Source organism: Coregonus clupeaformis, chromosome 6, assembly GCF_020615455.1.
Source record: "Coregonus clupeaformis isolate EN_2021a chromosome 6, ASM2061545v1, whole genome shotgun sequence".
Taxonomy (NCBI): Eukaryota; Metazoa; Chordata; class Actinopteri; order Salmoniformes; family Salmonidae; genus Coregonus; species Coregonus clupeaformis.
Genome location: NC_059197.1, coordinates 31,415,491 through 31,430,490, shown reverse-complemented (window position 1 = coordinate 31,430,490; position 15,000 = coordinate 31,415,491). Strand labels below are relative to the sequence as shown.

Genomic DNA, 15,000 nt, shown 5'->3' with positions numbered 1-15,000 from the left:
TGCACTATATAGGGAATAGGGTGTCATTTGGGATTCAACCTATGTTTTTGTTTCTCTCTCCGTTACCTTCATCTCGTAGCAGACTTTTCCTTTGCTGACTCCGTAGGATGCTCTAGCTCCGGCCCAGAGGTAGGCAAAGCCCTCGAGGGTCAGAGGATAGCCACTGTAGCCGTCACGAGACACCTTGAAGTGCAGGTCACAGTTATCTGTGGGACATGAGGAAGATAACATCTCATTACAGAATCATGAGCATTAATATGGAGTTAATGGAAGCAAGTCCCCTTTGCTGAAATAACAGCCTCCACTCTTCTGGGAAGGCTTTCCACTAGATGTTGGAACATCGCTGCAGGGACTTGCTTCCATTCAGCCACAAAAGCATTAGTGAGGTCGGACACTGATGTTGGTTAATTAGGCCTGGCTCGCAGTCGGCGTTCCATGGTGTTGAGGTCAAAACTCTGTGCAGGCCAGTCAAGTTCTTCCACAAAGACTTAGATAAACCATTTCTGTATGGACCTTGCTTTGTGCACGGGGGGCACTGTCATGCTGAAACAGGAAAGGGCATTCCCCAAACTGTTGCCACAAAGTTGGAAGCACAGAATCGCCTAGAATGTCAGTGTAGCGGATGATTTGGTCAGAGTCAGGCGCAGGAGGGTAAATCACAGAATAAAAGGTTTATTCGGCAGATACAGCGGAATGCAGCAATGTGTAAAACACTACAGTGCGGTAATAACGGCACACTGGAGAAAAACAAAACACACGGGTGAATATCCTGGCGATACAATCCATGAAAACAATCACACACAAAGACATGGGGGGCAGAGGGAATAGTTATACAGGTACTGATGAGGGGATATGAACCAGGTGTGTGTAACAAGACAAAACAAATGAAATGATGAGATGAGGAGCGGCAGTGGCTAGAAGGCCGGTGACGACGAACGCCGAAGCCTGCCCGAACAAGGAGAGGCGGCAGCTTCGGAGGAAGTCGTGACAGTCATTGTATGCTGTAGCGTTAAGATTTCCATTCACTGGAACTAAGGGTCCTAGCCCGAACCATGAAAAACAGCCCCAGACCATTATTCAATTACAGTCAGCACTATGCATTGGGGCAGGTAGCTTTCTCCTGGCATCCGCCAAACCCAGATTAGTCCATCAGACTGCCAGATGGTGAAGCGTGATTAATCACTCCAGAGAACGTTTCCACTGCTTCAGAGTCCAATGGCGACGAGCTTTACACCACTCCAGCCGACGCTTGGCATTGCGCATGGTGATCTTAGGCTTGTGTGCGGCTGCTCGGCCATGGAAACACATTTCATGAAGCTCCCGACGAACAGTTCTTGTGCTGATGTTGTTTCAAGAGGCAGTTTGGAACTCGGTATTGAGTGTTGCAACAGAGGACAGACGATTTTTACGTAATTTAGCACTCGGCGGTCCCGTTCTGTGAGCTTGTGTGGCCTACCACTTTGTGGTTGAGCCATTGTTGCTCCTAGACTTTTCTACTTCAAAATGACTTGTTGGAAAGGTGGCATCCTATGACGGTGCCACGTTGAAAGTCACTGAGCTCTTCAGTAAGGCCATTCTACTGCCAATGTTTGTCTGTGGAGATTGCATGACTATGTGCTCAATTTTATACACCTGTTAGCAACGGGTGTGTCTGAAATAGCCGAATACACTAATTTGAAGGGGTGTCCACATACCTTTGTGTATATATAGTGTTATAAACATCAAAATGTCAAGTAAATTAAGGCAAGGGAAACCATTAAACCATGACATGAAAATTCACTGCAATGAGGAGAGGTTAATGCAATCATGCAGCTCAATTTATGCCCAATTACTTTGTTACTACGTTCACAATCATGAATGACCTGTGTGAATACCTAGCAGCAATGAGAGCTCTCAGATGTTACTCACTAATGACCTGTGTGAATACCTAGCAGCAATGAGAGCTGTCAGATGTTTCTCACTAATGACCTGTGTGAATACCTAGCAGCAATGAGAGCTCTCAGATGTTTCTCACTAATGACCTGTGTGAATACCTAGCAGCAATGAGAGCTGTCAGATGTTTCTCACTAATGACCTGTGTGAATACCTAGCAGCAATGAGAGCTGTCAGATGTTTCTCACTAATGACCTGTGTGAATACCTAGCAGCAATGAGAGCTGTCAGTTGTTTCTCACTAATGACCTGTGTGAATACCTAGCAGCAATGAGAGCTGTCAGATGTTTCTCACTAATGACCTGTGTGAATACCTAGCAGCAATGAGAGCTGTCAGATGTTTCTCACTAATGACCTGTGTGAATACCTAGCAGCAATGAGAGCTGTCAGATGTTTCTCACTAATGACCTGTGTGAATACCTAGCAGCAATGAGAGCTGTCAGATGTTTCTCACTAATGACCTGTGTGAATACCTAGCAGCAATGAGAGCTGTCAGATGTTTCTCACTAATGACCTGTGTGAATACCTAGCAGCAATGAGAGCTGTCAGATGTTTCTCACTAATGACCTGTGTGAATACCTAGCAGCAATGAGAGCTGTCAGATGTTTCTCACTAATGACCTGTGTGAATACCTAGCAGCAATGAGAGCTCTCAGATGTTTCTCACTAATGACCTGTGTGAATACCTAGCAGCAATGAGAGCTCTCAGATGTTTCTCACTAATGACCTGTGTGAATACCTAGCAGCAATGAGAGCTCTCAGATGTTTCTCACTAATGACCTGTGTGAATACCTAGCAGCAATGAGAGCTCTCAGATGTTTCTCACTAATGACCTGTGTGAATACCTAGCAGCAATGAGAGCTGTCAGATGTTTCTCACTAATGACCTGTGTGAATACCTAGCAGCAATGAGAGCTCTCAGATGTTTCTCACTAATGACCTGTGTGAATACCTAGCAGCAATGAGAGCTCTCAGATGTTTCTCACTAATGACCTGTGTGAATACCTAGCAGCAATGAGAGCTGTCAGATGTTTCTCACTAATGACCTGTGTGAATACCTAGCAGCAATGAGAGCTCTCAGATGTTTCTCACTAATGACCTGTGTGAATACCTAGCAGCAATGAGAGCTCTCAGATGTTTCTCACTAATGACCTGTGTGAATACCTAGCAGCAATGAGAGCTGTCAGATGTTTCTCACTAATGACCTGTGTGAATACCTAGCAGCAATGAGAGCTCTCAGATGTTTCTCACTAATGACCTGTGTGAATACCTAGCAGCAATGAGAGCTCTCAGATGTTACTCACTAATGACCTGTGTGAATACCTAGCAGCAATGAGAGCTGTCAGATGTTACTCACTAATGACCTGTGTGAATACCTAGCAGCAATGAGAGCTGTCAGATGTTTCTCACTAATGACCTGTGTGAATACCTAGCAGCAATGAGAGCTCTCAGATGTTTCTCACTAATGACCTGTGTGAATACCTAGCAGCAATGAGAGCTCTCAGATGTTTCTCACTAATGACCTGTGTGAATACCTAGCAGCAATGAGAGCTCTCAGATGTTTCTCACTAATGACCTGTGTGAATACCTAGCAGCAATGAGAGCTCTCAGATGTTACTCACTAATGACCTGTGTGAATACCTAGCAGCAATGAGAGCTGTCAGATGTTTCTCACTAATGACCTGTGTGAATACCTAGCAGCAATGAGAGCTCTCAGATGTTTCTCACTAATGACCTGTGTGAATACCTAGCAGCAATGAGAGCTCTCAGATGTTTCTCACTAATGACCTGTGTGAATACCTAGCAGCAATGAGAGCTCTCAGATGTTTCTCACTAATGACCTGTGTGAATACCTAGCAGCAATGAGAGCTGTCAGATGTTTCTCACTAATGACCTGTGTGAATACCTAGCAGCAATGAGAGCTCTCAGATGTTTCTCACTAATGACCTGTGTGAATACCTAGCAGCAATGAGAGCTGTCAGATGTTTCTCACTAATGACCTGTGTGAATACCTAGCAGCAATGAGAGCTCTCAGATGTTTCTCACTAATGACCTGTGTGAATACCTAGCAGCAATGAGAGCTCTCAGATGTTTCTCACTAATGACCTGTGTGAATACCTAGCAGCAATGAGAGCTCTCAGATGTTTCTCACTAATGACCTGTGTGAATACCTAGCAGCAATGAGAGCTGTCAGATGTTTCTCACTAATGACCTGTGTGAATACCTAGCAGCAATGAGAGCTCTCAGATGTTTCTCACTAATGACCTGTGTGAATACCTAGCAGCAATGAGAGCTGTCAGATGTTTCTCACTAATGACCTGTGTGAATACCTAGCAGCAATGAGAGCTCTCAGATGTTTCTCACTAATGACCTGTGTGAATACCTAGCAGCAATGAGAGCTCTCAGATGTTTCTCACTAATGACCTGTGTGAATACCTAGCAGCAATGAGAGCTCTCAGATGTTTCTCACTAATGACCTGTGTGAATACCTAGCAGCAATGAGAGCTGTCAGATGTTTCTCACTAATGACCTGTGTGAATACCTAGCAGCAATGAGAGCTCTCAGATGTTTCTCACTAATGACCTGTGTGAATACCTAGCAGCAATGAGAGCTCTCAGATGTTTCTCACTAATGACCTGTGTGAATACCTAGCAGCAATGAGAGCTGTCAGATGTTTCTCACTAATGACCTGTGTGAATACCTAGCAGCAATGAGAGCTCTCAGATGTTTCTCACTAATGACCTGTGTGAATACCTAGCAGCAATGAGAGCTCTCAGATGTTACTCACTAATGACCTGTGTGAATACCTAGCAGCAATGAGAGCTGTCAGATGTTTCTCACTAATGACCTGTGTGAATACCTAGCAGCAATGAGAGCTGTCAGATGTTTCTCACTAATGACCTGTGTGAATACCTAGCAGCAATGAGAGCTCTCAGATGTTTCTCACTAATGACCTGTGTGAATACCTAGCAGCAATGAGAGCTCTCAGATGTTTCTCACTAATGACCTGTGTGAATACCTAGCAGCAATGAGAGCTCTCAGATGTTACTCACATGTGTCCAGAGCCACCAGAGTGTCATCAAAGTCCTCCTCCTCCTCTTCAGCAGGGGGCTGGGGCGACCGGGACCTGCACAAGACTGACAGGTTAGTCCTCCAATCACAGCACTGAAGACGGACAGGTTAGTCCTCCAATCATAGCAATGGACTGAAGATTGACAGGTTAGTCCTCCAATCACAGCACGGGACCAAGCTAACTGTATAGATCTCTTTGCGGTCCTGTGCTTTAGTTAGGGACATAACTGACCTCTACCAGTCAAACAGTCGTGTTTTTCTCTAGCTGGAGGTAAGCAGGAGGTAAGCTTCTCATATGGTGTTGAGTAAAGCTTAACCATGTATTAGATCGTAGGTAGGTAGTTAGCTGTAGTTAGGTATTGTATTTATTATAGGTTAGTATTGTTGTTATTGTAGGTTTCCGTAGGTAATTGTAGGTTAGTATCGAAGCACGAGGCTAGCTAGCTAGCGGGTAGCTACTGGTAACGATTAGCAACGCTGGAGAGCTGTTTCCAATGTTAATGTAGTCCTAGCCAACGTTTAATTTTTTGCTTAACCATGTATTAGATCGTAGGTAGGTAGTTAGCTGTAGTTAGGTATTGTATTTATTATAGGTTAGTATTGTTGTTATTGTAGGTTTCCGTAGGTAATTGTAGGTTAGTATCGAAGCACGAGGCTAGCTAGCTAGCGGGTAGCTACTGGTAACGATTAGCAACGCTGGAGAGCTGTTTCCAATGTTAATGTAGTCCTAGCCAACGTTTAATTTTTTGCTGCGTTATGCGTTATGAAAGGAACTAGACACAGACTTGAATTATCTGTTTAGTGTGCTAACACACTCTTGGCAGTTTGTTGTAACCAAGTATTGATGCTAAATTGTGTGTTAATGGATGCTAGCTTGCAAGTTAGCTACGGCGTCATAGCTAGGCTTCGTGGGTTGTTGTGGGTAGTTACTGTGTCTTGGCAGTGTCCTCGGCCGTGCCGGCTGTAGCACGAAGCTAGCTAGCTAGCCGTTCTTCAAACAAAGTCAACACAGTGGCCATTGCTAGCTCCCCAACATGACCAGCTAGCTGTACTGTAGTAGCTAACTACAATATACTTGTCCTAGCTAGCCAACGTCTAATCATTGCTGCGTCATGAAAGGAACTTGACACAGACACGAATGATCTGTTTAGTGTGTTATCACATTATTGGTGGTTTGTTGTGACCAAGTGTTGGTGCTAAACGGTGTGTTATTGTTATTGGATGCTAGCTTGCTAGTTGGCTATGGTGTCATAGTTGGCTAGCTGAATAAAGTGGGTTGAGTCTATTCCTTAAACATTGAACCGCTGTGGTTCACAACAATTCTGATTTCTAAAGGCGGAAGTTGGGAGAGTTTTTGTTCGGGTGGTTCAGTGAAACAATTTTAGTTTCTGAGGTAGAAGTTTTTGGTGAGGGAGGCCCTGCTCTCTCCGCTCCCAGATGCTTAGCCCATTTCATTCCGATCTCCTCTGCATTTTTGTAGCCATTTGCTACAGCCTGTCAACTATGCCTCTGCCTATCCCTGTTCTCTCCTCTCTGCACAGGCTACACAAACGCACCACACCGCGTGGCTGCTGCCTCTCTAACCTGGTGGTCCCTGCACGCACCACACACCTGGAGGTCCAGGTCTCAGGCAGCCTCTGGAACTGCCGTTCTGCTGCCAACAAAGCTGACTTCATCCCAGCCTATGCCAACCTCCAGTCCCTCGACTTCCTGGCGCTGACGGAAACATGGATCACCACTGAAAACACTGCTACTCCTACTGCTCTCTCCTCGTCTGACCATGTGTTCTCGCATACCCGAGAGCATCTGGTCAGAGGGGTGGTGGTACAGGAATCCTCATCTCTCCCAAGTGGACATTCTCAATTTTTCCCCTAACCCATCTGTCTATCTCCTCATTTGAATTCCATGCTGTCACAGTCACTAACCCATTTAAGCTTAATATCCTTGTCATCTATCGCCCTCCAGGTTCCCTTGGAGAGTTCATCAATGAGCTTGACGCCTTGATAAGTTCCTTCCCTGAGGATGGCTCACCCCTCACAGTTTTGGGGGATTTCAACCTCCCCTATGTCCACATTTGACTCATTTCTCTCTGCCTCCTTCTTTCCACTTCTCTCCTCTTTTGACCTCACCCTCTCACCGTCCCCCTACTCACAAGGCAGGCAATACGCTTGACCTCATCTTCACTAGATGCTGCTCCTCTACTAATCTCACTGCAACTCCCCCTCCATGTCTCCGACCACTACTTTGTTTCCTTTTCTCTCTCACTCTCCTCCCACACTACTCACTCTGCCCCTACACAGATGGTAATGCGCCGCCGCAACCTTCGCTCTCTCTCTCCCACTACTCTCTCCTCTTCCATCCTATCATCTCTTCCCTCTGCTCAATCCTTCTCCCTCCAATCTCCTGATTCTGCCTCCTCAACCCTCCTCTCCTCCCTTTCTGCATCCTTTGACTCTCTGTGTCCCCCTATCCTCCCGGCCGGCTCGGTCCTCCCCTCCAGCTCCGTGGCTTGATGACTCATTGCGAGCTCACAGAACAGAGCTCCGGGCAGCGGAGCGGAAATGGAAGAAAACTAAACTCCCTGCCGACCTGGCATCTTTTCACTCCCTCCTCTCTACATTTTCTTCATCTGTTTCTGCTGCTAAGGCCACCTTCTACCACTCTAAATTCCAAGCATCTGCCTCTAACCCTAGGGAAGCTCTTTGCCACATTTTCCTCCCTCCTGAATCCTCCCCCCCCTCTCTCTCTGTGGATGACTTCGTCAACCACTTTGAAAAGAAGGTTGACGACATCCGATCCTCGTTTGTTAAGTCTAATGACACTGCTGGTCCTGCTCACACTGCCCTACCCTATGCTTTGACTTCTTTCTCCCCTCTCTCTCCAGATAAAATCCTGCGACTTGTGACTGCAGGCCGCCCAACAACCTGCCCGCTTGACCCCATCCCCTCCTCCCTTCTCCAGACCATCTCCGGTGACCTTCTCCCCTACCTCACCTCGCTGATCAACTCATCCTTGACCGCTGGCCATGTCCCTTCCGTCTTCAAGAGAGCGAGAGTTGCTCCCCTTCTCAAAAAACCAACACTCGACCCCACTGATGTCAACAACTACAGACCAGTATCCCTTCTTTCTTTTCTTTCCAAAACTATTGAGCGTGCCGTCTTTAGCCAACTCTCTTGCTATCTCTCTCAGAATGACCTTCTTGATCCAAACCAATCAGGTTTCAGGACTGGTCATTCAACTGAGACTGCTCTTCTCTGTGTCACGGAGACTCTCCGCACTGCTAAAGCTAACTCTCTCTCCTCTGCTCTTGTCCTTCTAGACCTGTCTGCTGCCTTTGATACTGTGAACCATCAGATCCTCCTCTCCACCCTCTCCGAGCTGGGCATCTCCGGCGCGGCTCACTCCTGGATTGCGTCCTACCTGACCGGTCGCTCCTACCAAGTGGCGTGGCGGGAAGCTGTCTCCGCACCACGTGCTCTCACCACTGGTGTCCCCCAGGGCTCGGTTCTAGGCCCTCTCCTTTTCTCCCTATACACCAAGTCACTTGGCTCTGTCATATCCTCACATGGCCTTTCCTATCATTGCTACGCTGACGATACACAACTAATCTTCTCCTTTCCCCCTTCTGATAACCAGGTGGCGAATCGCATCTCTGCATGTCTGGCAGACATATCAGTATGGATGACGGATCACCACCTCAAGCTGAACCCTGGCAAGACGGAGCTGCTCTTCCTCCCGGGGAAGGACTGCCCGTTCCATGATCTCGCCATCACGGTTGACAACTCCGCTGTGTCCTCCTCCCAGAGTGCGAAGAGCCTAGGCGTGACCCTGGACAACACCCTGTCGTTCTCCGCCAACATCAAGGCGGTGACCCGCTCCTGCAGGTTCATGCTCTACAACATTCGGAGAGTGCGACCCTGCCTTACACAGGAAGCGGCGCAGGTCCTGGTCCAGGCACTTGTCATCTCCCGTCTGGACTACTGCAACTCGCTGTTGGCTGGCCTCCCTGCCTGTGCCATTAAACCCCTACAACTCATCCAGAATGCCGCAGCCCGTCTGGTGTTCAACCTTCCCAAGTTCTCTCACGTCACCCCCCTCCTCCGCACACCTCCACTGGCTTCCAGTTGAAGCTCGCATCCGCTACAAGACCATGGTGCTTGCCTATGGAGCAGTGAGGGGAACGGCACCTCTGTACCTTCAGGCTCTGATCAGTCCCTACACCCAAACGAGGGCATTGCGTTCATCCACCTCTGGCCTGCTGGCTCCCCTTCCTCTGCGGAAGCATAGCTCCCGCTCAGCCCAGTCTAAACTGTTCGCTGCTCTGGCACCCCAATGGTGGAACAAGCTCCCTCACGACGCCAGGACAGCGGAGTCACTCACCACCTTCCGGAGACATTTGAAACCCCACCTCTTTAAGGAATACCTGGGATAGGATAAAGTATTCCTTCTAACCCCCCCCAAATTGTAAAGTGGTTATCCCACTGGCTATAGGGTGAACGCACCAATTTGTGAGTCGCTCTTGCTAAGAGCGTCTGCTAAATGACGTTAATGTGCCCTTGAGCAAGGCACTTAACCCTAATTGCTCCTGTAAGTCGCTCTGGATAAGAGCGTCTGCTAAATGACTAAAATGTAAATGTAAATGTAAACAAACTACCAAGAACAGGGACGTGTTCAGAAGGCATGAAATGGAGAACGTTTTGATACCGGAAACATTCTTATTGCAGCAAAAGGTAGTACCTACTACCTCCTCTGTTTCAAAAGGTTTCATCCCGTTTAGTATCTACTGAACAGGACCCAGGTGAGATAGAGACCAAGGCAGAGCTGGAGTAGTAGTTGTAGAAGTATTCATATTTGTAGTAGAATTAGTAGTAGTATTAGTAGTAGTAGCATCAGTAGTATTAGTAGTAGTATTAGTAGTAGTAGCATCAGTAGTATTAGTAGTAGTAGTAGTAGTAGTAGTAGTAGTAGCAGTAGTAGTAGTAGTAGTAGTAGTAGTAGTAGTAGTAGTAGTAGTAGTAGTAGTAGTAGCATCAGTCGTAGTAGTAGTAGTAGTAGTAGTAGCAGTAGTAGTAGTAGTAGTAGTAGTAGTAGTAGTAGTAGTAGTAGTAGTAATAGTAATAGTAATAGTAGAGTGTTTTCCACAAGTACATAGAGTAGCCAGCCAAATAGAAAAAGTGGCCAGCCTGGCGCCCCCGGGCGTTGTAATCTTTTGCCGAATGCTGAGAGTTTGGCTGAGAGTTTCCTTTTACGAGGGTGGAGACTTCGCAAGCCGGAAATTCCAATTTCTAACACGTGGACCCAGAACTTAATCACGCAGCTGACCAAATTACACAACATTTTAGTTCTGAGTTAACTGAGATTAGACTGCTCTAAGGAGTGATTGCAATCCACACTTTGGTTTTGGTAGAAAAGTAACTGCCAATCAACGCTTATATTAGCTACTAGGACTAAAAACTTGATTTTACTCAGCCGGGGGTGGCGTCAAGAAATTTTGCAGAATTAGCTCTATTTTGGTGGCCTCTGGTACATTCTAATGTCTTGATTCCATCTGAAATACACAGCAAAATTATTGAATACTTTAACGACTTTACCTCCCAGATTGGAGAAATTAGTTGTGGTTTTGTGTAGAAAGACTTTACAATTAAAATGACTGAAAACGTCTGAATTCAGTGTGTTGTTAGTTGTTCTGGATGTCGTCTAGGTCTAGGTCTATACGATCAGGACTATATGATCTAAGTAAGAGAACATTAAACCTTTTTAACATTTAACCTGTCTTCTCTTGAGATTAAAGTCATATTTACAGTTTTACTGCAAGATATGAATTGCCACAATGATGTTTGTTCTTCAAATGATGTATTTTATTAAAACAGAATAATTCAGTAAATACCCACATTATCTTGAAAAATAAATTAAAGGTTAAAATGAAAAAATTAGTTTTTCCAGGTTTCCGTTTACCCATTCTTTTCAGGTTTTCGCTCTCAAAATCACACTTTTTTAAATAGAAAAACAACAAAATTGCTTAAACCACATCAGGAGACCACTTTTGAGGTCTGGGAAAAATCTGAGAAATTTTGATTTTTGGTGTATTTACTCTTTAATTCAAGTGTGCACCTAGCAAGAGGCTGTTGTTTAGCAGTATTTGTATGTGATGGAAGAGTTTGCAAAACAAATACCCACTGGATTTATGAAAATAATGATGATATCATTCTACCAGGTAAGCATAGGCTACTTTGTAGTTAACATTTTAATTGAGAAGGTTTTTGGGAAAGCCTTTCCACCTACCAGAAGACTGTTTTCATTAGCATCATCGCTAACGGCTACACAAAGTGGTAGACGAGTGCACTGCACACACACAGACGGGCGTTCTCATTGCCTCTTCAGAAAGTCGCAGGAAATACGAATCACACGTCTTATGATAAACGTATTCATTAATTTTCAATATATTCAGTTGATTCCCTACTAAGGTCAATAAAAAAATATATATATTGTTGAATTCCGTTTTAATGCCTGGATTCCTTGAGTGCCCTAATGATCATATCTGGACCAGAATGAGGCTCTCCACTACCTGTTGTTCCTGCAGTGATGATTCACCATCTTCATCGAATGTTTTCATAATGTATCTGCAGGTGATCTCCAAAAAGACTAGGCCTATCAGTATCCAATGCAAATTAGGGAACCAAATCAACGGCTCTCTCAGCGATGCGATTCGGTAGGCTACACTGACTGACGAGACGAGAGTCACTCACTTTATCGTCACTGTCTGGCAAGCCCCGACATCCTAGGAAATCCTCTGGTTTACTTGTCCCGATGCGATGCCATGGACATATAACTACATTGTATGATCTATGAATGGCAAAGGGATATAGCAGATACATTTACATTTTAGTCATTTAGCAGACGCTCTTATCCAGAGCCACTTACAGTTAGATAGACTTTATTCAGTCAGTTAGACACCTTTTCTAAACTAGTCAACGCTTGCTGTTCGGTCATCAATCAAAGCCCAGTAAATAGTCTGCTATACACCACGACTCCATGGCTGGCTATGTGAAACACGCAAAATAAAATAAATGAAAGTGTCAGAAAACAATAATTAGGGTAAGAGGATTGACTCAACGTTACCACTTACATTAAATGGGAAGTGCAAATTCACGAGTATCATGCTCTCTCTCGCCGTGTAAAGACATTTGACTGCAACCAACCACAGCGCACACAAATTGTACTGGGAGGCGGGACAAACAGCAGACTGCGTTACCCTGTCATCGCTCGCTTTGTGACTGACAGGCGCCTATCCTATCAATAGATTGCTAGAAGATGCATATTTTTCATTCTAGCAGGAGAGGGCTCGACGGACTAGCGAATTGAAACTTTTAAATAAAAAGTAGCTTAGTTAATATGAAGTGGAAAAAGTAACCGGCTGAAATTAGTCTAACTGGCTGATTAGCCGATGGCCGGCGCTAATGGGAAAAACTGGTAGTAGCAGTAGTAGTAGTAGTAGTACCAGCAGTAGCAAAAGTAGTAGTAGTAGTAGTATATAGTAGTAGTAGTAGTAGTAGTAGTAGTAGTATATAGTAGTAGTAGTAGTAGTATCAGTAGTAGTAGTAGTATATAGTAGTAGTAGTAGTAGTAGTAGTAGTAGTAGTAGTAGTAGTAGTAGTAGTAGTAGTACCAGCAGTAGCAAAAGTAGTAGTAGTAGTAGTATATAGTAGTAGTAGTAGTAGTAGCAGTAGTAGTATATAGTAGTAGTAGTAGTAGTAGTATATAGTAGTAGTAGTAGTATATAGTAGTAGTAGTATATAGTAGTAGTAGTAGTAGTAGTAGTAGTAGTAGTAGTAGTAGCAGTAGCAGCAGTAGTAGTAGTAGTAGTAGTAGTATATAGTAGTAGTAGTAGTAGTAGTAGCAAAAGTAGTAGTAGTAGTAGTATATAGTAGTAGTAGTAGTACTAGTAGTACCAGCAGTAGCAAAAGTAGTAGTAGTAGTAGTAGTATATAGTAGTAGTGGTAGTAGTAGATCAAAGAAAGCCAGCAGGTCCTGATCTTTTGGATCCCTGCTTTTTAAATCTGGCAGCTGATTTCATAGCTGAACCACTTACATATCTGTTCAATCTAACCCTGGAATGTAATGAAATTCCAAAGATCTGGAAGTCAGCATTTGTCCTACCACTTTTAAAAGGGGGAGATCCAACTCTTTTAAATAATTATAGGCCAATCTCAAAGCTGTCACCCCTGGTGAAAATACTTGAAACCCTTGTAAGTGAACAGCTAAAAGAGTTTTTATTTACTAACTCTATTTTATCAATGTATCAATCGGGCTTCAGGAAGAAGCATAGCACAATTACAGCAGCCATGAAGGTTTTAAATGATATCACTGAAGCCCTTGACAAAAAACAGCACTGTGTCTCACTTTTTATTGATCTCTCTAAGGCTTTTGATACAGTTGATCATGCTATACTAAGGCAGAGATTGTTGAGTGTAGGTCTTTCGGAGCATGCAGTTGCATGGTTTGCTAACTATCTGTCTGATAGAACTCAGTGCACTCAATTTGATGGGCTTATGTCTGTTAAATTGTCTGTCCTGAATGGTGTGCCCCAGGGCTCTGTACTTGGTCCTCTCTTATTCACTATTTATATTAATGATTTAGACAAAAATGTCCAAAATGCACAACTTCATTTTTATGCTGATGATACTGTTATTTACTGTTGTGCCTCATCTCTTACAAAAGCTTTCCAGAACTTGCAAACTGCTTTTTATACTGTTCAACATACCTTGTGTCAATTGAAGCTTATCCTCAATACTGACAAAACTAAACTAATGGTGTTTTCTAATGCAAGAAATAGACCTCTGAACCTTTCACCTGTTACTACCTGTCAGGGCAAGGAGATTGAGGTTGTAACCTCATATAAATATCTTGGAATTCTAATTGATGACGGCCTCTCTTTTAAATTGCATATTCAACAACTTACAAAAAAATTGAAGCTGAAATTGGGATTTTATTTTAGGAATAAGGCCTGTTTTTCTTTTGAAGCCAGAAGGAGGCTAGTATCAGCTACATTTATGCCTTTACTAGACTATGGGGATATTTTATATATGAATGCTTCCGCTCAGTGTTTGAGATCAATTGACACTCTTTATCATGGTACTTTGAGATTTATTTTAAACTGCAAAACCCTTACGCACCACTTTACTTTGTATACCAGGGTTGGCTGGCCTTCTCTAGTCACTCGTAGGCTCAGTCACTGGTATACTTTTATTTACAAAGCCATTTTGGGTTTACTACCTTTTTATTTGGGCATTTTTATTGTTCAGAAATGTGGTGGGTACTCTCTTCGTTCACTGGACTTTATCCTGCTAACTGTTCCAAATGTCCGAACTGAATTTGGTAAAAGGTATTTTATGTACTCTGCGCCATCGTCTTGGAACACCTTACAAAATAATTTTAAACTGGAAGAACTTGTCCCGATTGGTGTTTTTAAATCTCTGATGAAGGATTTTGAGGCTGATTCCCTGACCTGTCAATGTTTTTAATTTGCTATTTTTGATATTGTTATACTCTTGTGAATTCATGAATGGTTTTTACTAGATTACTTGTAGTTTTTCATGTCTGTCTGTAATTTTTTGTAATGACTTGGTGCTGCCTATCTTGGCCAGGACGCTCTTGAAAAAGAGATTTTAAATCTCAATGAGCCCTTCCTGGTTAAATAAAGGTTAAATAAAATAAATAAATAAAAGTAGTAGTGGTAGTAGTAGTAGTAGTAGTAGTAGTAGCAGCAGCAGTAGTGGTAGTTGTAGTAGTAGTGATAGTAGTAGTAGTAGTAGTAGTAGTAGCAGCAGCAGTAGTGGTAGTAGTAGTAGTAGTAGTAGTAGTAGTAGCAGTAGTAGTAGTAGCAGCAGTAGTAGTAGTAGTAGTAGTAGTAGTAGTAGTAGTAGTAGTAGTAGTAGTAGTAGTAGTAGTAGTAGTAGTAGCAGCAGCAGCAGTAGTGGTAGTAGTAGTAGTAGTAGTAGT

At 43.8% G+C, this 15,000-nt stretch overlaps 1 protein-coding gene across 1 annotated transcript in view; it reads right to left on the bottom strand.

Annotated features, from left to right (window-relative positions):
- Window positions 1–15,000, bottom strand: part of hnrnpul1 (heterogeneous nuclear ribonucleoprotein U-like 1) — a 59,133-nt gene that overhangs the window by 38,174 nt on the left and 5,959 nt on the right. The window contains exons 6-7 of the mRNA XM_045216701.1: window positions 4,983–5,056; window positions 67–206 (exon numbers count right to left, since the gene is read on the bottom strand). Coding sequence (XP_045072636.1) covers window positions 67–206; window positions 4,983–5,056 — 214 coding nt within the window. The remainder of the gene's footprint in view (window positions 1–66; window positions 207–4,982; window positions 5,057–15,000) is intronic.